The 25,972-nt window shown below is 52.8% G+C and overlaps 1 protein-coding gene across 3 annotated transcripts; it reads right to left on the bottom strand.

The window, feature by feature from the left end:
- Positions 1-22,082, bottom strand: POLI (DNA polymerase iota). 3 transcript variants are annotated; one of them, XM_073681265.1, is made up of 10 exons: positions 21,845-22,082; positions 21,477-21,587; positions 18,281-18,445; positions 17,448-17,594; positions 16,528-16,764; positions 16,035-16,213; positions 15,294-15,385; positions 7,467-7,600; positions 2,075-2,292; positions 1-737 (listed from the first exon to the last, which is right to left on the bottom strand). In XM_073681265.1, exons 1-10 carry the CDS (start codon positions 21,918-21,920, stop codon positions 78-80), a joined length of 2,019 nt encoding a protein of 672 aa, XP_073537366.1. In that variant the 5' UTR covers positions 21,921-22,082; the 3' UTR covers positions 1-77. The 3 variants fall into 3 exon arrangements, with proteins under 3 accessions (XP_073537366.1, XP_073537374.1, XP_073537378.1); XM_073681273.1 differs by having other exon boundaries at positions 21,851-22,081; XM_073681277.1 differs by lacking the exon at positions 21,845-22,082 and adding an exon at positions 21,716-21,796.
- Positions 22,083-25,972: the final 3,890 nt, after the last annotated feature.

Below are 25,972 nucleotides of genomic sequence, written 5' to 3' on the forward strand. Positions count from 1 at the left end.
TTCTTCATTGAAAACCTTTATAACAAACGGTCCTCATCATATAAACATTATTTACAGCTATAAACAGGTTATAATATCTAACTTGGCTTGAAATACTTCAGCAGGTTGTTGGGACGGGACGAGGCGCTCGGTCTTGGACCTTTTGGGGTCTTGGCTTTGTCTTGAGACTTCTTGACCTGGATTTTGGGAGTGAGTTTTTGGTTCTTCCATTCGCTCATAAGTTCTGTCTGAAGCTCGGCTGGCAGCTGTGAAAATACATTCACATCGATGCTTTTAGGAAGAGGAGACAGGACGCCGGCATCCTCAGGTTCTGCACAATCCTTTGGGTTTGCAATGTCTGGTTCTGAACCATGGGGAAAAGCAGAGTCGGATCTAGGAGAAGCAGCCGGGACCGAGCCAGAGGCAAGGCTGGTGTCTTCAGGGTCTTTCCTTAGGGACAGCACCGTGCGAGGAGAATGCCCCTGGTCTCCTGCAGAAACAAGACGATTCCCCGTATTGCCTCCATTAAAGAACTGTTTTATCCCCCCGGGGGCGGTCGCTGGTTGGCTCCTCTGAATACTTCTTCTATGTGGACTTTGGATAATCTCTTTCTTAATGTCCTCAGGAAGTTGACTGAACACATCCATGTCGATGTCTTCAGGTAGCGACAGCGAAGACTCATCCATCGCCACAAGAAAGGGAGAAGGACTTGGCTTTCCAGAAAATACAGAATCAGATATTGAACCAAATCCTGGAGACTGACACACAAGAAAAAAAAATACATAAAACATATTATATAAATATTATATATAACAGAAAACAATAATACCTAACGTTACCAGCAACGAGATATGGATCTGTCAGCTGTCCTGTGAGATGTAGTATATAGATGACGTGTGCCGCGCGGTGTAGTATATAGAGGATGTGTCCCGTGTGGTGTAGTATATAGAGGATGTGTACCGTGTGGTGTAGTATATAGAGGATGTGACCCATGTGGTGCAGTATATAGAGGATGTGTCCCGTGTGGTGTAGTATATAGAGGATGTGTCCCGTGTGGTGCAGTATATAGAGGATGTGTACCGTGTGGTGTAGTATATAGAGGATGTGTACCGTGTGGTGTAGTATATAGAGGATGTGACCCATGTGGTGCAGTATATAGAGGATGTGTCCCGTGTGGTGTAGTATATAGAGGATGTGTCCCGTGTGGTGTAGTATATAGAGGATGTGTCCCGTGTGATGTAGTATATAGAGGATCTGTCCTGTGTGGTGCAGTATATAGAGGATCTGTCCCGTGTGGTGTAGTATATAGAGGATGTGTCCTGTGCGGTGTAGTATATAGAGGATGTGTCCTGTGTGGTGTAGTGTATATAGGATGTGTCCTGTGTGGTGTAGTATATAGAGGATGTGTCCTGTGTGGTGTAGTATATAGAGGATGTGTCCTGTGTGGTGTAGTATATAGAGGATGCGTCCCGTGTGGTGTAGTATATAGAGGATGTGTCCCGTGTGGTGTAGTATATAGAGGATGTGTTCCGTGTGGTGTAGTATATAGAGGATGTGTCCCGTGTGGTGTAGTATATAGAGGATGTGTCCCGTGTGGTGCAGTACATAGAGGATGTTTCCCGTGTGGTGTAGTGTATAGAGGATGTGTCCTGTGTGGTGTAGTATATAGAGGATGCGTCCCGTGTGGTGTAGTATATAGAGGATGTGTACCGTGTGGTGTAGTATATAGAGGATGTGACCCATGTGGTGTAGTATATAGAGGATGCGTCCCGTGTGGTGTAGTATATAGAGGATGTGTCCCGTGTGGTGTAGTATATAGAGGATGTGTCCTGTGTGGTGTAGTATATAGAGGATGTGTCCCGTGTGGTGTAGTATGTAGAGGATGTGTCCTGTGTGGTGTAGTATATAGAGGATGTGTGCCGTGTGGTGTAGTATATAGAGGATGTGTCTCGTGGTGTAGTATATAGAGGATGTGTCCCGTGTGGTGTAGTATATAGAGGATGTGTCCCGTGTGGTGTAGTATATAGAGGATGTGTCCCGGGGTATGTAAAGGATGTGTCAGCTCTCCATGTGTCGCTGGTCCATATTCACTTACCCGACTGACACTACAATCGTCTTCCATCAAGGACTTTTTCTGAGTCAGGTAAAATCCTATTGAACTTCTTGAGGACATCAAGGACCTTGAAGCTTTGAGGTTGGAAAAGCAAATGTTCAGCAGAGTGAGGTGAAAGGGGGACTTGGCATCAATCATCTTCTGAAAGAGTTTCATGAGCAGCTCCATCAGCGTGAGGACGACCGCGGTACTGTCCAATCCTGAAGAAGAAAACGTTGCTTCAGCACACAAACAAACAAACCCTCCTCGTATGGCCACATGGGTGGAAAAACAACAATGGTATGACTCTTGGAAAAAGTCAAAAGTATTAAAAAACTCACTGTAAAATCTCCTTCTCTGAGCTTTCATGGGGGGGGGTGACAGGTAATCATGGTGTATTCTGCTTTTGCTAGGAGGCTGACACTAAGCAAAATAAGTTAGCGCCTCCTCAGCAGGGTGCATCCACCGACTGTCACGAAGTTAATCAGTTAGTGAGAAAGCAGTAGGAGAGGCAACGCTAAACCATAAACAAGCTCAACGAAGGCACAAACAAAGGAAGGTGCTGTGTCCCCCAATGAAGGCTCCGAGAAAGATTTTACGATGAGTACCCAAAATCCTTCTTGCTCCATCGCTTCATTGGGGTACACAGGTAACCATGGGACGTCCAAAAGCAGTCCCAAGAGAGAAAACAGAAGAAAATTGCCCAGCTCAAGTCGGGCAACAGACAACCACCGTTTGCAGAACCTTTCTACCTAGCCTAGCGTCAGCTGAGGCGTAGGTATGCACCCTGTAGAATCTTGAAAATGTATGAAGGGAAGACCAGGTAGCAGATCCTGGTCGCAAAGGTCTGGTGGCGAATGGCACAGGAAGCCCCCACCGCGGGGTGGAATGAGCCCTCACTCCAGGTGGGGGTGGTCTATTTTTGACTTGATATGCCTCCAGCATGGCAGAGCCGATCCAGCAAGCGATAGTAGATCTGAAGGCCAGGAGTCCCTTGCAACGACCTTCGGAGATCTAAAACAAGGAATCAGAACATCTGTGAGATGTAGTTTTTGAGAAAGACAATCGTAAGGCACTAATCAGGTCCAGCTTGTGGCAGGACTGTTCCAACGGATGGGAAGGGGACGGGTAGGAAGACGGACGATGTCCTCGTTGAGATGAAACGGGGAACCATCTTGTCTTGGTGGAAGACAAGAAAAGAAGAGCGGCAAGAGAGGGCCGCTAATTCCGAGACCTGCCTGATAAACGTGATCGCAACCAAGAACAAATCTTTCCAGGAGAGAAAGGAGAGGGCGATGTCTATAATGCGTTTGAAGGGAGGTCCCTGAAAGACTATCAATCTATTAAGGTCCCACAGGTCCACAGTGGGACGATAAGGAGGAACCAAGTGAGTAACAACCTAAAGGAAGGTCTTAATCAGAGACCGTGAGGTCAAGTTCTGTTGGAACAGTATTGACAGTGTGGAGACCTGACCCTTGAGGGTACTGAGAGACAACCTGAACTCTAGCCCCGATTATAGGAAGGCCAGGAGAGATTAGAGAGAAAAGGATATGGGGGCTGTGGGACTGTCCTCACACCAGGGGAAGAAGGCTTTTCAAGTCCGATGATAATTGTAAGAGGATGAGGGTTTCCTCGTCTTGATGACCTGAGACAAGAAAACAGCTATGCCGTTAAATTGAGAGACTGAGAATTCTGGTGGAAGTAGGGACCCTGAGATTGCAGGTCTTGGTGATCCAGGAGTTTCCATGGGATGTCTTTGAGCAGGTTAACTAACTCTTTTTACCAATGCTCTGTTTTTTTCGGCCAGTCTGGAGCCACGAGGTTGACTGGTACCCCTTACGCCTTGATCTTCTTGATGAGTCTCAGAATCAAAGAAAGTGGTGGAAACAGGTACGGAAGGTGGAACTGAGACCAGGGAATGACCAGGGTATTGGATCAGACTGCAGAGGGGGGGGGGGTCATGAGACCTGGACAAGAAACGAGGAACTTTGTGGTTTATCCGCCATTAGATCAATTTCCGGAGTGCCCCACCTCTAACAGATTTGGTTGAACAGGGATGTGTTAAGGGAAAACTCGCCTTAGGAGAGGTCCTGATGACTTATGAAGTTAACACTGCAATTGTCGATGCCTGGAATGTGTACTGCTGAGATTTCCAGAACACGTCATCTGGTCCAAGCCAGAATCCGAAAGACCTCAATCATCATGGACTTGGCATTGTTGTATTGAATGAATACTGGGCGACCCACTAGCAGATCTTGCCGGTGGAGGAAAAATAGGTAGACGGCTCTGAGTAACAGAATGTTCATGGGGAGAGAAGACTCCCAGAGGCCTTGGACTGTGTGACGGAGGAAAATAGCCCCGCATCCGAGGAGGCTGGCATTCGTTGTGACAATCTGCCAGCGGAGAGGGAGGAATGATCTCCTATGCCGAATGGAGGAAGGGAGACTCCACCAGACCAGAGACTGTCTCACTTGAAGAGTCAGAAGAATGGAACAGTACAGGGAGCAGATCCTTTTGTCCCAAGCTGACATGAGGGCCAGCTCGAGGGAGCGAACGAGGAACTGTGCAAAAGGGATGGCTTCCATTATGGAAACCATCTTGCCCAGCACACTCACACAGAGTCAAATGGAGCAGGGGGAAGGACATCTGAGTGAGAAAATTCCAAGGAGGAGAAGAGCGGAGATCTTTTCTTCTGGAAGATAGACCCTGGCGAGAGTGGTGTCGAATAGCATGCCTTGGAAGGTTAGGCGATGGACTGGGTTAAGAAACTACTTCACCGTGTTGACGAGCCAGCTGTGGCGGGTAAATGTGTTGAGAGTAATCTGAAGGCTCTCGCAACAGCCCCGGAAGGACAGAGCTTTTATCAGGAGATTGACGAGATACAGAATGACTACAAACCCCTTAGGGAGAAGAATGGCCATAACTGCCGCCACGAGCTTTGTGAAAACTCTGGACGCTGAGGTCAGACCGAAGGGGAGAGCTGTAAACTGGTAGTGGGATCCTTCGGCCGCAAAACAGAAAAATCTCTGATGACCCATGCAAATTGCAATGTGGAGGTATTCCTCGAGTTCCATAGAAGCAATCACTGAATGGAGGGACTCCATCCTGAGGGATGCACTCGCAGGTTTAGAAACGAGGTCCAGGATCGGGAGGGCTGAGCTGTCCTTTGGGACCACGAAAAGCTTTGAAAAGAAACCTGAGAAGCACTCCTGAGTCAGTACAATGACACCTGCCCAAAGTATAGAAGAGATGGCCTGATAGAACCCGGGACCGTAACACTGGACCCTTGGAGAGTGGGAGGGACTCAAAGAAATGTTGACGAAGGAGAGAAGAAAATTCTATTTTGTAACCAGTGGTAACAATCTCTTTGATCCAGACGTCGACGACTACGAAGAACCTTGCGTCCAGGAAAAGAAGGCGGCCACACACACTGAGAGGATTCCCAGGTGGGAGTCATCTAGACGACTTGGCTTGATGGCCCCATGGGCACCAGGAGGTGGGGGGGTTTAAAGGATGGCCTCCTTTTTTCTGTTGGACTGGGGACCGGTCTCATTGGGAAGATGACGGGGGGGGGGGACGAAAAGAGCAAAAGTAGAGAGGGTGTCTCCTGGTGGGGGGACGTTTAGACTCTTGCCACTGGTGGCGTCCAAGATGAGTTGATCCAGTTTAGTTCCAAAGAGACAAAAGAGACGAGACCCTTGGAAAGGAAGGCTGGCTAGAGACTTCTTAGATGCCACGTCAGCGTGAGCAATCTGGTCCACGAGATTAGCCAGCCTATCGGATGAGGCCCCAGATAGGATGCCCTGTCGGAGTTTAGCCCAGGCGGAGACCGACTTTGCTACCCACGTGAAAGCGAAGGAGGGGTAGAGGGATGCGCCCACAGCCTCAAAGGCGGACTTGGTTAGGACTTTAATGTGCCTATATGCAGGATTCTTGAGGGAGGACCCATCTGGGAGAGAAAGGACGATGTTGGCCGACAGACGGGAAACAGGAGTGTCTACAATCGGGGACTGAGCCCATTTGTCGAGGTCGGGCTCGAAAGAGTATAAGATATCCAAACGCTTCCTAACTGTCAAGCGCTTTTCCGGATGGTCCCATTGCTTGGAAAAAATGTCATCAAACTTCTTGTGATTGGAAAACACACCAGAGGATGGAGTTTCACTTTTTTGAATGATACAGAGTGATTCTGGGTCAGAGACCTGTCCTTTTCGACCTCAAGAGTCTGATTAACGGCCGATAAGAGGCTGTCGACCAAGTTCTAAAGTTTGGAGGATTGATCCGGGTCAAGATCAGAGTCCGACTCGGAACGTGGTTTGGACCCTGGGGCTATCTGAGGGTCAGAAAAGGAGGAGTGGGATACTAAGGCCATCATGGAGAACGTGGAAAGTAAGGGGGATCCTGACGAGGAACTGGAATGTGCCCTCTTCTTAGACCCTGTATGCGATCTGCCATGCTGAGGGGGGAAACGGTGAACGATCAGAGAAACTGGCGACTTGATAGTTAGGCAGATGCTCTAGGACCTGTACTAGGGACTGGGATACTTTGGTTAGGTCCTCTGATTGTGATAAAGCAGCAGTGCACTCAGGGATGGGGAAAGGGTGCTCTCATCATGGGCGGTGGGGTGCTCCTGTGAGGCGTGCATGGTGCGGTTGCTGCAATTGGGGCAGAGGGCCGATAAACCTGACCTGTGGGCAACTTCTTTTTGCAATAAGCGCAGGTGTAGTGAAGGATAATAGGGGTAGGGTGGGAGCAAGACTCCCTGGTTTTATGCATAGGCAGTAGCCTGGAGCCAGATGGGGGCTGCTGAGGAATGTTAAACCTGGGTTGTTGGGATAGGTTCATCCTCGTTCCCACACCGTCATGGTCCTGAATAGCACAGAAGACTGTTGGCCCTTGATCAGGGGGCGAATCACTGGAGAGTGACGACCGTCTTCCTCTCAGCACTGCTTGCTGTGTCAGGGGTGCAAGGTCCTGCCTCGCAGACCAGAGAGGGTACGATGGGGATCAGACCACATTGTTCTCTTGGTCTCTTAGGTGGGAAGACAGGGTGAGCAGATACACCCTGTTGCCCTGAAGAGCAGAATCTGAAAAACAAAAGCAAAAGATTAATAACACACAACAAGGCAGAAATAGACCAGTGTCTGCCTCCTTCTGACACTAAGCTAAAACTGGTCAGCTTGGCAAATAGGCCAGTGTCTGCCTCCTTCTGACACTAAGCTAAAACTGGTCAGCTGGGCTCCGGGCGGTGGGTGTAAACTACTGAAGAGGAGCTAACTTTTTTTGCCTAGTGTCAGCCTCCTAGCGACATCAGCACACACCTCATGGTCTCCTGTGTCCCCTAATGAAGTGAGAGAAAAATGGCCCGGTGATGAGAGAGATAATTGTGTTCTCTTACCGTTGTTCATGTTTTGAGCCACGTTCATTGGAATAGGACACTGGCGACTTTCCCGGTTGAAATATCTATTGGGTGGTGCGAACTGGCGAATGGTTAGCCGCAGAGTGTGGGCGCTCCTGCCGTCTGTGGACAGTCTGGAAAGGAAACGGTTAAATAGAATGACGCATAAATCTGAGCTGGAAACATTGTGTCAACAGGTGTTCTCATTCACTGACAGCAAATAATTATCTTAAAAAGAGTGTTTTTTTAAAAAAAATTTTTTACTATCCTATAATCTCAATTGTTTCCTTTTACTTTACAATTCCTTTTGGTTTTATATTGGAAATATGGTGGTTTTTTTCCTTTTTGGTCAGGGGCGGGGTAAAAAGCTCCGGTTTAGACTGGCAGTGTTTCTTCCTTTTCTTTTTTCTTGCTATTTCTATATTTTTTTAACTTAATTTTCTTATTTATTTTGCACAAAAAAGGAACGGTGGGAGCTAGTGTTGAGCGAACATGCTCGACACTGCTCGGTACTCGCCCAAGCATCACGCTACTCGGGATGTTCGGCGAGCACCGAGCATTTCCGGGTTACTCGGGCGGGAGCTCGGGTCTCCGCCCTGCATGTTTGGCGCTCTTTACAGAGCCAATGAACATGCAGGGATTGCCAGCCAATCACTGTAATGCCACAGCCATGTTGGTTGTGGGCATTACAGTGATTGGCTGGCCGCACAGCATCACCTCGAGTATTTAAAACCGGGCGCCGCCATCTTGGACACAGTCGCTCCGGATTAGACAGTGTAGGGACAGCGCTGCTGATTTAGGGAGAGATATATACTGCGAAATAGTTAGTCTAGGGTCTGTAAAGGCTGCCAGATCAAACAAACAGTCCTTCTCAGGACTAATATCCATCCCAGATATCAGGCAGGCAGGCTGTATAGGAGACGCATTGGTTATACCAGCAAACGCTGCATTACAGTCCTGTGTGCTCCTGTTGCTGAAATTGCTGGACTTATCCCCTGGTCTCAGGGGCCAGGAAAAATCCCTTTTTTTCATCTAAATCCTCTTTTTTTTTTTCCCTCCTTCACACTGTACAAATACCCGTCTTATTAACCTTTTGGATCCCACACTTGGACACTCTGAAGAGCTGTTCACTGGTCCATTTCCATATTTGTGCCCCTCGCCTGCTCCGCTTGAAGTGGTGGAAGAGGAGATCCCATGTAGCGATGCCCAAATATTTGAACAGACACGGCCACAAGAAGTCGACACTGGCAATTTGTCACAAGAGGTGGACGATGACGAGACACAATTGCCAGGAAGTGAGGAGGAGGATCGTGGTGCGCAAGTGGAAGAGGAGGAGGTGGTGGATGATCTAGTAACTGACCCAACGTGGCAGGAGGACATGCAGAGTGAGGCCAGCAGCACACAGGGGGAGGGAGGCAGAGCACCCCAACAGGCAGGAAGAAGCAGTGTGGTGGCCGCACACAGAAGGCGGGCAACAGTTCCCCGTAACACAAACACGAGGGACGTTGCCAGTTCAACCGGTAGGTCTTCCAGAGTCTGGAATTTTTTTAAAGACTCTGCTGATAACTGAAAAAGGCCATTTGTACCACCGGCCAGGCCAGCATCAGCAGGGGTGACAAAACTACCAGCCTGACCACCACCAGCATGATCAGGCACATGGCAGCAAAGCACCCGACTTTGTGGGGCGAACCCCAGGGTCCACGACCAATGTCAGCGGGTGTCACCACTGCTTCTTCCACTGTTGTGAGTGTACGAGAACCCCCTGTTGTGCGTGCAAGGCAATCCCCTGTCCATACTGCATGTAAAGATGCCCCCTCCTCTCAGTCTTCACTTGTTATGGCAGTTTCTCAAGAAACAGCATCAACGTCCACGTCCCACCGCAGCGTTCAATTGTCCATATCCCAGACCTTTGAACGAAAGCAGAAATTCGCAGCTAACGCCCCACAGGCCACAGTCCTAAATTCGCACATTTCACGACTGCTTGCGCTGGAAATGCTGCCTTTTAGGCTGGTGGAGACGGAATCCTTCTGCAACCTTATGGCAGTGGCCATCCCTTGGTCCCCAGCCGACACTATTTTGCCCGGTGTGCCATCCCCGCACTACACGAGCACGTGTCCCAAAACATCTGCCGTGCCCTCAACAACGCAGTTACTGGGAGAGTCAACCTGACAAAGGACATGTGGACAAGTGCTTGTGGCCAGGGACGGTACATCTCCCTGACGGCACACTGGGTAAACATAGTGGAAGCCGGGACCCAGTCGGACCTTGGGATGGAACACATCCTCCCCACACCAAGGATTGCGGGCCCTATGTCAGTCAGAGTTGCCCCCACAGTGTACAGCTCCTGCGCATCATATCTTCCTTCTCATGTTCAGCCTCCATCTCAGATATCACCACATCAGTTACAAGCTGGAAGCACTTGCAGTACTGCCTCAGCCAAGCGGCAACAGGCTGTGCTGAAACTCATAAGCTTAGGTGAGAAACCTCACACTGCTTGTGAGTTGTGGACAACTGTGAAAGAGCAGGCAGATCTGTGGCTGAGACCGCTGAACCTACATCCAGGCATGGTCATGTGTGACAATGGCCGTAACCTGGTGGCAGCTCTGAGGCGAGGCGAGATCACACAAGTACCATGCCTGGCTCATGTGCTTAACCTCGTGGTTCAGCGGTTTCTTAAATCGCACCCCGAGTTGCCAGATCTGCTCGTCAAAGTACGCCGCCTGTCAGCTCATTTTCGCAAGTCGGCTACAGCTTCCGCCGCCCTTGCTGTGTTGCAGCAGCGTTTGCAGCTTCCGGCACACCGACTGGTGTGTGATGTCCCCACACGTTGGAACTCTACCTTCCACATGTTGCAAAGGATTTGTGAGCAGAAGAGAGCAGTTGTGGACTACAAGCGGCAACAAGGCCGTCGATATTCAGGTCAGACTCCACACATAAGACCTCAGGAGTGGACCTGGATGTCTGACATATGTACCATCTTGACAAACTTTGAGGAGTCCACCAAGATGGTGAGTGGCGATGACGCTATCATTAGCATCAGCATTCCACTTGTCTGTCTTTTGCAACGCTCTCTGCAGAGAATTAAAGAGGAGGCATTGCAGCCAGAGTATGATGAGATGGATCAAGAAGCCGTAAAGGTCGATTACACACAGCCCAGCCTCATCTCAACGTGCATTGGGGGACAATGAGGGAGAGGAGGAGGAGGTGGAGGAGGAGGAGGAAGAACAGGAGCTTGTATCATGCACTGTAGACGGTAGTACCTGTAGAACTGTCATACCATCGGTTCAGCGTGGGTGGCCTGAGGACAGGGGGGAGAAGGAGGAGGAGAGCATGGTCAGTCGTCATCTTGGTGAGGACACAGAAGTCATGCCCGTTACCAGTCTGGCACGCATGGCTGACTTTATGTTACGCTGCCTTAACCGTGACCCTCGCGTTGTCAAAATGTTGGGTAACAGTCATTACTGGTTGGTGCAACTTTTAGATCCCCGCTACAAGGAGAACTTTCACTCTCTTATTCCTGAGGTGGAGAGGTCTACAAAAATGGGGCAGTACCAGAAGGCCCTTGCTGCAGAACTGTTAAAAAAAAATCCCCATCTGAACACGCTAGCGGCAGAGGTCACAGTTCGTTGCCCAACCAAGGCGTAGAGGCGAGAGAGACGCAACTCCAATCCAGCAGAGGCAGGGGAACACTGTCAACGTTCTGGGACAGTTTTCTCAGACCCTCCCTTCGGACAGACCCTGAGGCGAGGGGTACTCTCACAAGGAGTGGAAAGTTTCAAAAGATGGTGAGGGAGTACCTTGCCGACCGTACCAGCGTCCTCCGTGATTCCTCTGTGCCTTTTGATTATTGGGTATCCAAGCTGGACACTTGGAATGAACTCGCTTCTGTACGCCTTAGAGGTCCTGGCCTGCCCTGCCGCTAGCGTGTTATCAGAGCGTGTTTTTAGTGCGGCTGGGGGAATTCTAACTGATAAGCGCACTCGCCTGTCAACTGACAATGCTGACCCTTATCAAAATGAACAAGGGCTGGATTGGGCCAGACTTCTCATCACCACCAAATGACAGCAGAGTAACAAAGTCAAATCCACTGTGTTATTTCGGGAGGTGTATTCACATGCACCGCTTCACACCCACACATGGGTATAAGCTTCCTCATTTTGGCAGTTTTATGTTCTTCTCCTTATCCTAAGCCTCCACCACCACTATACCACCAGGGTGACCGTGGTCCGTGTTGCCATTATTGAAAGTTCCTCCGTCCTTATTTTTGTCATCTTTTGCTTGGAAGGCATAGGCAAAGACTATGGGAGACCCACTCCCCAATAATGGGAATAATGTTTGTAATATGCTGTACTGCATGGCTCTTGTAAGGGGCATTAAAACCGTCTTGTTAAGCTACTGGGACCTCCACGTCTCTTCCGAGGGGCATTAAAACCGTCTTGTTAAGCTACTGTGACCTCCACATCTCTTCCAAGGGGCATTAAAACCGTCTTGTTAAGCTACTGTGACCTCCACCACTTTTCCAAGGGGAATTCAAACCGTCTTGTTAAGCTACTGGGACCTCCACGTCTCTTCCGAGGGGCATTAAAACAGTCTTGTTAAGCTACTGCGACCTTCACGTCTCTTCCAAGGGGCATTAAAACTGTCTTGTTAAGCTACGGCAACCTCCACGTCTCTTCCAAGGGGCATTAAAACAGTCTTGTTAAACCATTCTGAACTCCACAGCTCTTCCAAGGGGCACTGAAATGTTGCTTTTAATTAACTCTAACCTCCACGACTCTTATAACGGGCATTGCATTTCCTCCTAATTTTAGTCAGCTTTTGCTTTACAATGCATAGGCGAACACTAAGGGAGACCCAGTTCCCAATAATGGGTAGAAGGTTTTTAGTACGCTGTAATCCACGTCTGTTACAAGGGGCATTGCAGTTCCTCATAACTTTTGGAAACCCTTCCATTTACTGCTTAGGCCAACAGTGTACAGGAGACCCAGTTGCTATAAATGGAAAAAACGGTTTAGTTAAGGTCCTCTGACCTCCATGTCACTTCCAAGGGGCATTGAAGTCCCTCTAAATTTTTGGCAGGCATTGCACTCACTGTATGCCCTATAACTGTGTAGCCGAACCGCTCATTTTGGTATAGAAACATATCCTACAAGACATATGTGGTTGACTGGCCTGATATTGATGTGAATGGTCCCTGTTCCTCCTGCTGTTTCTCCTTTGCCACCACCTCAGCCATCATTTATCACCTGAAGCTTTGTTTTAACGGGAGTCATAGAACTGGGATAGTAGCATGAAAACATCCAGCAATCCTCGAAGGAGGTAGGATATGCGCCAAAACGCTGACCACCTCAGGCCTAGCCGCTACTACATACCTGCGCTTGCATTCCAAGGAACAGAAAGCTAAGGAGATGGATGGCCTCATGATCATGAATAATTTACTCGTTGTGTAGGAGGCCGACGACTGCTGCAGTCTACTTTCTGAACTTTGTGTTGAAGCCTGATTGACCCAGGACCCGCAATCCTCCATGTCTGGAGGACGTGTTGCATCCCAGTGTCCAACTGTGTCCCGGCTTCCACAATATTAACCCAGTGTGAAGGCCTGAGATGGACCATCCCTGGCCACATTCACTTGTCCATGTGTTTGTGGTTAGGCTGTCCTTCAAATAGGGGCGGCTGGGGACCGAGCGTGGACACCCGGCACCCGGGCGGCTGGGGACTGAGTATGGATACCAGGCCGCCGACGCAGCCATGACGTGGTGGCCAGATTCCGCCTCCACATGCCTAAAAGGCCCAATTTGAAGTGCAATCAAGCTAGCAGTATGGTATTGCAGCCTGGGGTGGGTGGGTGGCAGGCTGCACACTTACGCTTGCATTCCAAGAAAACAAAGCAGATGCTAACTTCTATCATCATCATCATCATGCTCCTCACCTTGGCACTCTCAACTCCCCTGATGGAGAAGCCAGGGCCCACCGGAGGAGTCTGGTTCTCTGGTGGGCTCGTCCAATGCTGCCCTAAAGCAGGCCGGGCTAAGAAAAGTGTGGGGGAAGTTCAGCGGAGAAATAGGGGCGGCTGGGGACCGTTTATGGACACCCGGCCGCCCCAAGGCGGCTCGGGACCGCGTGAGGACACCCGGCCGCCGGGCGGCTGGGGACTGAGTATAGATACCAGGCCGCCGACGCAGCCATGATATGGTGGCTGGCGTCTGCCTCCACATGCCTAAGCAAGCAAGCAGTATGCTATTGCAGCCTGGGGGTGGGTGGGTGGCAGGTTGCATACTTGCGCTTGCATTGCAAGGAATGGGGGAGGTACAATTGAACACTGCCCTGGGACAAGAACTTGCAAGGGGATAGTTGCAAGTCTGCATCTTCTGATGCGGCAAGGATCACTTCTGATGGGCACACTTTTAGGCAGTGACCTGGGTGTCAGAGATGCTTCCAGGGGTCTTCCCCATGCAGTTCCCATGTCTTTTCAGCACTGTATGCATGTGTCACACAGCACATGGCCAGATAAGGTTGTAAAATGTTAAAATGACATTTCCCGGTGAATGTATTTTTCACGGTTGAAAGCAATACAGAAGTGCAAAAACGCATAAAAAATGCTACTTGTGAACATAGCCCAAGGTGTGGAGGAGTATTTTTGTTTTTGGTTATCTATTTTACCTTATACACAAGTCTTTACCTTGGAAAGGATGTTCCTTAACATATTTCACAGGAAAGCAGTTTCAGTTTAGTTTTTGAACGTTTTCTTGTGACGCCGTAAAAGTGGCTTAATACCTCTGACCACGTTGTTGACAGCTGTGACCTGGGGGTCAGAAATGCTTCCTGGGGCGATCCCCATGCTGTCCTTATGTCTTTTGAGCACTGTCACTATCGTTTTGGGCACCTTTTAGGCTTTCTACAGACTGCTGGGGGTGCCGCCGCAAAAATGCACGGGTCTCCCATAGACTAACATTGGGCTTGTTGCTCGGGTCGAGCACCTGAGTATCACAGTGAGCTCGGCCAGAGCTTCGAGCACCCGAGCATTTTAGTGCTCGCTCAACACTAGTGGGAGCATATCAACATTTAAATACATTGTTTTATTGCCGATTTCCCCTTTTTTTTTTTTTTTTTTTTTTTTTTTAGGTACCGGTTAAACAATTTATCGATTTTTCTAAATTGGCCTTTTACAGACACCGAATAGTCTTATTTTTTTTCCTTTTTAAATTTCTTTATTTTTAACGAAGAGGGGTGATTAGAATTTGTTTTAATATATATATATTTTAATTCTATTTGTATCTTCAGCTTTAGACCTACAGTGGCGACCAAAAGTTTTGCTTTTTTTTTAAAAAGTGTAATTGTTTCTGTCTGGTTGTTGTGAGGCCATTTTCCTGGTGATTTTAGTAAACCAGAAGCAAATGGTTGTCAGCTATAAGGACGAAAATTGTGCCGGACTTTGTTTTATCCCTTTATGTGTTCGTTTTCAACATTTGCTGGGCCAAATTTTTTTTTTTGGGGGTGTTTTTAGGTTAAAACATGGCAAAGACAAAGCCAAATTTCTCACAGTCATGTTCCGTTAGGGGGTCTTTATTTCACCCCTCGCTGCAGTAACAGGTGGATCTCCCCAACCATCTGTATAGCGAATATATTCTAGTGGTAGAGAACGCCCCAGATTAGAGCGCCACCCTCTGGATTAGAAGCAATCACCTGGTCACATACACTATTCCCTTTCTGAAAACCCTAACTCAGTGATACCAATGAGGCCCATTATTTACAGCCCCCCGTGGGTCCGGCCTGTATTATGGGAGGAAGCGGTGACCTGCGGACGGTGTCCGTGTCGCCTCCACTCACCGATGCAGTAAAAGTCGCAGCAGTTCTTCTAGTTTAGTTTTCACATCAGAGATCGTGCAACAATTCTTGAATGAATCTTCTTCACTAAGAGACTAAAAACCAAGACGAAAGAAGAGATCAGAAATTAAAAAATGGCAAATAAGATGGAGCCGAAATTGCCGGTCTGATGTGAAGTCATCGTTGCAACACAACACAGGCACGATGTGGTGCCGGGCCGATTAATCAAAAGAGGAGATCGTTGGATCAGGGGCTTGTGAATATTTGTGTTCAACTCTAAACACCCAATAAACTACATATTCTAAAATGAAAATCTTCAATCACCACAAGAAATGTGAGGTCAGGATTACGCGGGGTGTGACCTCAGGGCTGCAAGGGACGCCGGCCCAGGGCTGCAGGGGACGCCGGCCCAGGGCTGCAAGGGACGCCGGCCCAGGGCTGCAAGGGACGCCGGCCCAGGGCTGCAAGGGACGCCGGCCCAGGGCTGCAAGGGACGCCGGCCCAGGGCTGCAAGGGACGCCGGCCCAGGGCTGCAAGGGACGCCGGCCCAGGGCTGCAAGGGACGCCGGCCCAGGGTTGCAAGGGACGCCGGCCCAGGGTTGCAATAATACGAGCCCAGGATGCAGGGTGTGGATAAAATAAGATGCCACTGAGTCACAGATTATGCATGGTCATACACCCCTTACACTGCAATATTGGGGGGCTACACTGTGTGCAGCCATACGACACAACACATTCCTCTACCTGCGGAGGTCCTGATGATGTGACCGGCGAACTGTCCTCTCCTCTGCTGAGCGCCTGGATGCGATGAGCAAGTGTGGCTCCCAACTCCTTCTCCAGGATCGCGACCGGACAAGACTGCAGAGAAATGACGCTGCTTAACCCTAAAGCTTCCAGACGCTGGGCGGTTTTATATCCGATTCCTGCACGTAATGAAGACAATGACGTTAAAGTAAAGCGTCCGAAATGGAGAATATAACAACACTCATCGTGAGAAATAACATCACACATCAGACGTAAGAGCGCTTCCTGCTGGATTTTAATGGTTGCCCAACTTTCGTTGTAGTAACTGAAAACCAACACCAGAGGGCGACAGCGCTCCGTCAGGGAGATTACATTGTAATAATTAACTCCTTAATGGAGAGGACAATTATAGTTTTTGCCTTCTCACTTTTCCTCTCCTTTTTCCAAGAGCCGAAACGAAGGAATGACTATAAGCGGACCCCGGTGGACTCACCTGGAATCTTATGGACGTGATTGAGGCCGTTGATTAAATGGCCGCAGCTCTCGGGAAGGAGAGTGGTTTGTTGATTTGGCTTGAAGGTCCCTGAGACGAGTTTGGAGAGCAGTTTATTAGATGCCACCCCGGCACAGCCCGTCATCCCCAGCCTGCTGTGCACCGCCGCCCGGATGTCCGCTGCCACCTGAGAGCCCACGATGTAACGCTGGTGAGTCCAATCACCGGGGTTCACAACTACGAATAAATGAAAAAAAAAAAAAAAATCCCTTTTAATGTGTTTTTCAAAAATTTAAAGGGGTTGGTGACAATTTTTATTTTTTTTTTAATTTAAATACATGTATTTGGGTCTAAAAATCATTTTTGCAATTGGGTTTTATTAAAAAATGTTGCACCGTTTGCCTCCTACAGCCTCTTTTGAACTTATATCATCAGCTGACATCCCCTTTAAATGCATTTTTTTTGTGGCTACAAATCTTTCTTTGCTACTTGGTTTCTTAAAAACGTTCGCGCCGTTCGCCTTCTACGGCCTCTTGTGTTTGCACTGTATTGCTGGATGCAGAATGAGTTAACTGAGGATCCATCAGTGAACTCCGCTTGTGAGCCTTTAATCCGTCTTTTTCTAAGCTTCTCTCAGCTGATTTATCACCGCAGACCATATCAAAGCTGAATGTGTAGGAAAGCAAGGCCTGGAAAAGCCAACATTTTTTTTTTAATCAAACCCAACTGCAGAAATTGCTTTTATCCTAAAATACATGAATAAGGAAAAAAAAAAATGGCTTAAAAGTGGACTATGGATGACAGATCCTTAGAATAGGGATTGGATTATTTACCCTACGCAGTGCCCCATATATAGTAGTGGCCGTGGCCGGTATTACAGCTCCCAATCACTTAAGACTGAGCCGACAAACGTTCCCCACCTTGATCATTGTACACGTGACCGGACGCCTCCATCGCTCTGTCCCCCTGAGGGTCTCGCAGCCTCTTATCCACCAGCTCTGTGATGTCAATGAAGTTCTCATCGAAGCCGAGCCGCTCCACCTGCGGACCGAACTCCTCCAACAGATCTGGGAGGAAACGAAGGTCGACCGTGACCGAATCCGGCATTTATCATCTCAGACACAGAAGGATGGACGCCCCAAGGTGTGACTGCGGGGGGCGCCGATGGTACGTGCCAACTAGAGACCTACTGAAGGTCCTCATGTCTGCGGGTGGGCTTCATATCAGATCAGCACACAATCGACGGTAATAGTGCAAAAAAAAAAAAAAGCCTTTGAGTGATCACAGGATCAAATTGCCTTACAAGATTAAGAATTTTTTAAAAAAAAAATAATAAAAAAGAAAAAAAGATAAGTTATATTTAATTAAAAAAAAATAAATAAAATTCTATTTATTTTTTCTTTATATAACTATATACATAAAGAAAAAGGATTCATTCATTCATTTATTTTTTTATTTACAAAACAAAAAAAAAAAATGTAAAAACAAATTGTATATATTAAGAAAATAGAAATATTTAAAAATGAGGAAAAAAGGTGAATTAAAATACAATGACGTTTTTCTTGGTTGTGTTTTGCAGTTTTTTTGAGCATTTGTAGTTTTTTTTTTTTAAAGTTTTTTTTATTTTTAAATAAATGGAAATAATTAATTCCCGAAATGTCCACGGCGGCTGTATGAGGTGGGCTCCACATATGGCAGATGCCCCCTGGGCCATACACTCCTGACCCCTGACCACCACCGTCCCTGCAGTCACCTGTGACCCTGTAGGACATCTCCCTGTAGGGCGTCAGGTCCTCCCCGCTGACCAGGACGAGCTGCGGACATCGCTCCCTCGCTTCTCGGATGGACATACATTTACTCACACCGAATTCTCTGGCCACATAGTTACAGGTGACGAGGATGTTTTTCTGCTGGACGCCTGAAAAGTGAGCCAGACGTCAGAGGGTTAATGAGGAGGAGGATTAGGAACTGTGAGGGCACCCAGAGCGCACCCCCCCGCACAACGCCGGTCACACACAGCGCCCCCCCGCACAACGCCGGTCACACACAGCGCCCCCCGCACAACGCCGGTCACACACAGCGCCCCTCGTACAACGCCGGTCACACACAGCGCCCCCCCGCACAGGGCCGGTCACACACAGCGCCCCCCCGTACAACGCCGGTCACACAGCACCCTACGCACAACGCCGGTCACACACAGCGCCCCCCCGCACAGGGCCGGTCACACACAGCACCCCCCCGTACAACGCCGGTCACACAGCACCCTCCGCACAACGCCGGTCACACACAGCGCCCCCCCGCACAGGGCCGGTCACACACAGCGCCCCCCCGTACAACGCCGGTCACACAGCACCCTCCGCACAACGCCGGTCACACACAGCGCCCCCCGTACAACACCGGTCACACACAGCGCCCCCCGCACAACGCCGGTCACACACAGCGCCCCCCGCACAACGCCGGTCACACACAGCGCCCCCCCGTACAACGCCGGTCACACACAGCGCCCCCCGCACAACGCCGGTCACACACAGCGCCCCCCCGCACAGGGCCGGTTACACACAGCGCCCCCCCGCACAGGGCCGGTCACACACAGCGCCCTCCGCACAACGCCGGTCACACACAGCGCCGGTCACACACAGCACCCCCCGCACAACGCCGGTCACACACACCGCCCCCCCGCACAGGGCCGGTTACACACAGCGCCCCCCCGCACAACGCTGGTCACACACAGCGCCCTCCGCACAACGCCGGTCACACACAGCGCCGGTCACACACAGCACCCCCCGCACAACGCCGGTCACACACAGCGCCCCCCGCACAACGCCGGTCACACACAGCGCCCCCCGCACAACGCCGGTCACACACAGCGCCCCCCGCACAACGCCGGTCACACACAGCGCCCCCCGCACAGGGCCGGTTACACACAGCGCCCCCCCGCACAACGCCGGTCACACACAGCGCCCTCCGCACAACGCCGGTCACACACAGCGCCGGTCACACACAGCACCCCCCGCACAACGCCGGTCACACACAGCGCCCCCCGCACAACGCCGGTCACACACAGCGCCCCCCGCACAACGCCGGTCACACACAGCGCCGGTCACACACAGCGCCCCCCGCACAACGCCGGTCACACACAGCGCCCCTCGTACAACGCCGGTCACACAGCACCCTCCGCACAACGCCGGTCACACAGCACCCTCCGCACAACGCCGGTCACACACAGCGCCCCCCCGCACAGGGCCGGTCACACACAGCGCCCCCCCGTACAACGCCGGTCACACAGCACCCTCCGCACAACGCCGGTCACACACAGCGCCCCCCCGCACAGGGCCGGTCACACACAGCACCCCCCCGTACAACGCCGGTCACACACAGCGCCCCCCCGCACAGGGCCGGTCACACACAGCACCCCCCCGTACAACGCCGGTCACACAGCACCCTCCGCACAACGCCGGTCACACACAGCGCCCCCCCGCACAGGGCCGGTCACACACAGCGCCCCCCCGTACAACGCCGGTCACACACAGCGCCCCCCGTACAACGCCGGTCACACACAGCGCCCCCCCGTACAACGCCGGTCACACACAGCGCCCCCCGCACAACGCCGGTCACACACAGCGCCCCCCGCACAACGCCGGTCACACACAGCGCCCCCCGCACAACGCCGGTCACACACAGCGCCCCCCCGTACAACGCCGGTCACACACAGCGCCCCCCACACAGGGCCGGTCACACACAGCGCCCCCCCGCACAGGGCCGGTCACACACAGCGCCCCCCCGCACAACGCCGGTCACACACAGCACCCTCCGCACAACGCCGGTCACACACAGCGCCCCCCGTACAACGCCGGTCATACACAGCGCCGGTCACACACAGCGCCCCCCGCACAACGCCGGTCACACACAGCGCCCCCCCGCACAACGCCGGTCACACACAGCGCCCCCCGCACAACGCCGGTCACACACAGCGCCCCCCGCACAACGCCGGTCACACACAGCGCCCCCCGCACAACGCCGGTCACACACAGCGCCCCCCCGCACAACGCCGGTCACACACAGCGCCCCCCGCACAACGCCGGTCACACACAGCGCCCCCCGCACAACGCCGGTCACACACAGCGCCCCCCCGCACAACGCCGGTCACACACAGCGCCCCCCCGCACAACGCCGGTCACACACAGCCCCCCCCCGCACAACGCCGGTCACACACAGCGCCCCCCGCACAACGCCGGTCACACAGCACCCTCCGCACAACGCCGGTCACACACAGCACCCCCCGTACAACGGCGGTCACACACAGCGCCCCCCGCACAACGCCGGTCACACACAGCGCCCCCCGCACAACGCCGGTCACACACAGCGCCCCCCCGCACAACGCCGGTCACACACAGCGCCCCCCCGCACAACGCCGGTCACACACAGCGCCCTCCGTACAACGCCGGTCACACACAGCGCCCCCCCGCACAACGCCGGTCACACACAGCGCCCTCCGTACAACGCCGGTCACACACAGCGCCCTCCGTACAACGCCGGTCACACACAGCGCCCCCCGTACAACGCCGGTCACACACAGCGCCCCCCGTACAACGCCGGTCACGCAGCGCCCTCCGCACAACGCCGGTCACACACAGCGCCCCCCGTACAACGCCGGTCACACACAGCGCCCCCCGTACAACGCCGGTCACACACAGCGCCCCCCGTACAACGCCGGTCACACACAGCGCCCCCCGTACAACGCCGGTCACACACAGCGCCCCCCGTACAACGCCGGTCACACACAGCGCCCCCCCCGCACAACGCCGGTCACACACAGCGCCCCCCGCACAACGCCGGTCACACAGCGCCCCCCGTACAACGCCGGTCACACACAGCGCCCCCCGTAAGGGGCCGGTCACCTCCACCTGCCGGCTGACCACCCTGCGCGGTCGCACATTGCTGACAATTACCCAGAGGCCTCTCCCTCAGCGCCGGGTTCCGGATCATTTCTACCTGAGCGTAGAAGCAGTCCATGTCCAGGTGCACGATCAGCCGGGGGTCTGCAGCCGAGGGCCGGGGGGCTGCGGGAAAAGCAACAGTCAGAATCCTAGATACCGAGATTATAGGACGTCAGCACCACTAAGGGTTAAACGTGGGAGAAAAAATCCAACAACTTTTCATAAACTTTCTATTCTGCTTCCTGCATTACCGGCCCCGGCCACCTGCGGAGAGGAAACGCTTCACAGCTGCGGCTCCGCTGCAATGTGCACGGGTCATCCAGAAAAAAACAGCGAGAATCCTGCGAGCAGCAGGGGGCGCTGCACCCGCCTATGATTACCGTTACCTGCACCCGCCGCCGCCTCCTGGCTCCGCCACTCCGTCTCATCCTCCTCCTCTTCCCGCGGTGACTCCATCCTGCACTGCGGAGACCGAAGAGGGAAATGTCCCGGGTCTGACAGCGGGAAAACCGGCGGGAGCAGCGAGCACCGGAGCGGCCTGCACCGCGACACGTCACCTCCGCCTGCTACTCCCCGTACAGCCACCAGAGGGCGCCAACTGCAGTGCCGAGTAATACCAGGAGGTGGCGATAACTGCAGTGCCGAGTAATACCAGGAGGTGGCGATAACTGCAGTGCCGAGTAATACCAGGAGACGGCGCTAACTGCAGGGCCGAGTAATACCAGGAGATGGCGCTGTGCACATAGAAAATCATTCATGCCATCAATGTATTATTATTATATAATTATTATTATCATCTATCTTATCTGTTCCACTTTTTCGAGAACTATAACTTTTCTTTTTTTGCTTTTCAGTATAGTTGCAATTGTGATCATTTTTTGGGGCTTGAATCTTCCTTTTCTTTTGGCCCATACAACTTTATTATACTGAATCCGGGCCTTTTTTTCCCTTTACATTGCAGGAAAAGGTCGGTGAGATGAAAATGTCATTTCTTTTTTTTTTTTACAACTTCCATTGCTCTCCCTGTAGAATAACCTGTAATACAGCAACATATCGTATCATTACTGATCCATGGAGTCCAAACCCGTCAGGGCGCCCCCTGCTGCCATTATAACACCATCACAGTCATGCTGGATTCCGATGGTCGGCAGACGAGTCGCCCCCTGATAACAGCCCAGAGCATTATCCTCCTCCACCATCTGTACACAATTCAGTCAGGGGGAACATTCTCCTTCACCAAACCCAGACTCCTCCATCAGACGCACAAAGAGATGTGTGATCCGTCACTGCACAGAACACGTCTCCTCCAGAATCCAGTGATGGCGGCTTTACACCACTCCATCCGACGCTCGGATTGTGCTTGGTGATGTACGGCTGCATGCAGCTGCTCGGCTATGAAGCTGCTGGCGGGGGGCGCAGTGTTTGTGCTGATACCAGAGGAGGTCTGGACTCTGAAGTTATGGGGTCAGCAGAGCGATGGTGACTTTTTTGCCCTCTGCTCCTCAGCACTCGGCCCCCCGCGCTCTGTAATGTTACAGGGTCTCCATTTCGTGTCCGAGTTGCTGCGGTTCCTTCTACTTCTCAATAATATCACTGACAGGTGATGGGGGAAGATTCAGGAGGAAGAAATGTCAGGAACAGACTTGTTACCCCGGTGGCTCCTATTACAGGACCGCGCTGGTATCAGGGAGCTCTGCACCACCGGCCGCTCTGTCACATGTTAGGAAAGGCAGACGGCATGGTGGTGGGCCGGAGGTTATACACCAGGGGTCTACGGGGCCGGATGGGTCTACGGGGCCGGATGTGATACACCGGGGGGCGAGGGGCCGGATGTTATACACTGGGGAGCGGAGGGGCCGAATGTTATACACTGGGGAGCGGAGGGGCCGGATGTTATACACTGGGGGCGAGGGCCCGGATGTTATACACTGGGGAGCGGAGGGGCCGGATGTTATACACTGGGGAGCGGAGGGGCCGGATGTTATACACTGGGGAGCGGAGGGGCCGGATGTTATACACTGGGGAGCGGAGGGGCCGGATGTTATACACTGGGGAGCGGAGGGGCCGGATGTTATACACTGGGGGCGAGGGCCCGGATGTTATACACTGGGGAGCGGAGGGGCCGGATGTTATACACTGGGGAGCGGAGGGGCCGGATGTTATACACTGGGGAGCGGAGGGGCCGGATGTTATACACTGGGGGCGAGGGCCCGGATGTTATACACTGGGGAGCGGAGGGGCCGGATGTTATACACTGGGGAGCGGAGGGGCCGGATGTTATACACTGGGGAGCGGAGGGGCCGGATGTTATACACTGGGGGCAGAGGGGCCGGATGTTATACACTGGGGAGCGGAGGGGCCGGATGTTATACACTGGGGAGCGGAGGGGCCGGATGTTATACACTGGGGAGCGGAGGGGCCGGATGTTATACACTGGGGGCAGAGGGGCCAGATGTTATACACTGGGGGCAGAGGGGCCGGATGTTATACACGGGGGGGTGAGGGGCTGGATGTTATACATCCAGGGGGGAAGAGGAGTCGGATGTTATACACCGGGGGGCGAGGGGCTGGATGTTATACACTGGGGAGCGGAGGGGCCGGATGTTATACACTGGGGAGCGGAGGGGCCGGATGTTATACACTGGGGAGCGGAGGGGCCAGATGTTATACACTAGGGGCAGAGGGGCCGGAGGTTATACACCAGGGGTCTACGGGGCCAGATGTTATACACTTGGTGGTGAGGGGCCGGATGTTATACACTGGGGAGCAGAGGGGCCAGATGTTATACACTGGAGGCAGAGGGGCTGGAGGTTATACACTGGGTGGTGAGGGGCTGGATGTTATACACTGGGGAGCGGAGGGGCCGGATGTTATACACTGGGGGCAGAGGGGCCGGATGTTATACACTGGGGAGCGGAGGGGCCGGATGTTATACACTGGGGAGCGGAGGGGCCGGATGTTATACACTGGGGAGCGGAGGGGCCGGATGTTATACACTGGGGAGCGGAGGGGCCGGATGTTATACACTGGGGAGCGGAGGGGCCGGATGTTATACACTGGGGAGCGGAGGGGCCGGATGTTATACACTGGGGGCAGAGGGGCCGGATGTTATACACTGGGGAGCGGAGGGGCCGGATGTTATACACCAGGGGGCAGAGGGGCCGGAAGTTATACACTGGGGAGCGGAGGGGACGGATGTTATACACTGGGGAGCGGAGGGGCCGGATGTTATACACTGGGGGCAGAGGGGCCGGATGTTATACACTGGGGAGCGGAGGGGCCGGATGTTATACACTGGGGAGCGGAGGGGCCAGATGTTATACACTGGGGGCAGAGGGGCCGGATGTTATACACGGGGGGGTGAGGGGCTGGATGTTATACATCCAGGGGGGGAGAGGAGTCGGATGTTATACACCGGGGGGCGAGGGGCCGGATGTTATACACTGGGGAGCGGAGGGGCCGGATGTTATACACTGGGGAGCGGAGGGGCCGGATGTTATACACTGGGGAGCGGAGGGGCCGGATGTTATACACTGGGGAGCGGAGGGGCCAGATGTTATACACTGGGGGCAGAGGGGCCGGATGTTATACACTGGGGAGCGGAGGGGCCGGATGTTATACACTGGGGGCAGAGGGGCCGGATGTTATACACTGGGGAGCGGAGGGGCCGGATGTTATACACTGGGGAGCGGAGGGGCCGGATGTTATACACTGGGGAGCGGAGGGGCCGGATGTTATACACTGGGGAGCGGAGGGGCCGGATGTTATACACTGGGGAGCGGAGGGGCCGGATGTTATACACTGGGGAGCGGAGGGGCCGGATGTTATACACTGGGGAGCGGAGGGGCCGGATGTTATACACTGGGGGCAGAGGGGCCGGATGTTATACACTGGGGAGCGGAGGGGCCGGATGTTATACACTGGGGAGCGGAGGGGCCGGATGTTATACACTGGGGGCAAAGGGGCCGGATGTTATACACTGGGGAGCGGAGGGGCCGGATGTTATACACCAGGGGGCAGAGGGGCCGGAAGTTATACACTGGGGAGCGGAGGGGCCGGATGTTATACACTGGGGGCAGAGGGGCCGGATGTTATACACTGGGGAGCGGAGGGGCTGGATGTTATACACTGGGGAGAGAAGGGGCTGGATGTTATACACTGGGGGCAGAGGGGCCAGATGTTATACACTGGGGAGCGGAGGGGCCGGATGTTATACACTGGGGAGCGGAGGGGCCAGATGTTGTACACTGGGGGCAGAGGGGCCGGATGTTATACACTGGGGAGCGGAGGGGCCGGATGTTATACACTGGGGAGCGGAGGGGCCAGATGTTGTACACTGGGGGCAGAGGGGCCGGATGTTATACACGGGGGGGTGAGGGGCTGGATGTTATACATCCAGGGGGGGAGAGGAGTCGGATGTTATACACCGGGGGGCGAGGGGCCGGATGTTATACACTGGGGAGCGGAGGGGCCGGATGTTATACACTGGGGAGCGGAGGGGCCGGATG

The sequence above is a fragment of the Phyllobates terribilis genome, unplaced genomic scaffold (assembly GCF_046119375.1).
Source record: "Phyllobates terribilis strain yellow unplaced genomic scaffold, ASM4611937v1 Scaffold_1__5_contigs__length_1240528914, whole genome shotgun sequence".
Taxonomy (NCBI): Eukaryota; Metazoa; Chordata; class Amphibia; order Anura; family Dendrobatidae; genus Phyllobates; species Phyllobates terribilis.

What these genes read in the sequence shown, in the direction of transcription:
- POLI (XM_073681265.1), bottom strand. Translation starts at nt 21,920, where the DNA reads ATGGAGTCACCGCGGGAAGAGGAGGAGGATGAGACGGAGTGGCGGAGC. An exon ending in CATCATCAGGACCTCCGCAG is followed by an intron (nt 15,386 to 16,034) that starts GTAGAGGAATGT and finishes CTTGGTTTTTAG; the next exon opens with TCTCTTAGTGAAGAAGATTC. An exon ending in ACGATTGTAGTGTCAGTCGG is followed by an intron (nt 738 to 2,074) that starts GTAAGTGAATAT and finishes CTTGTGTGTCAG; the next exon opens with TCTCCAGGATTTGGTTCAAT.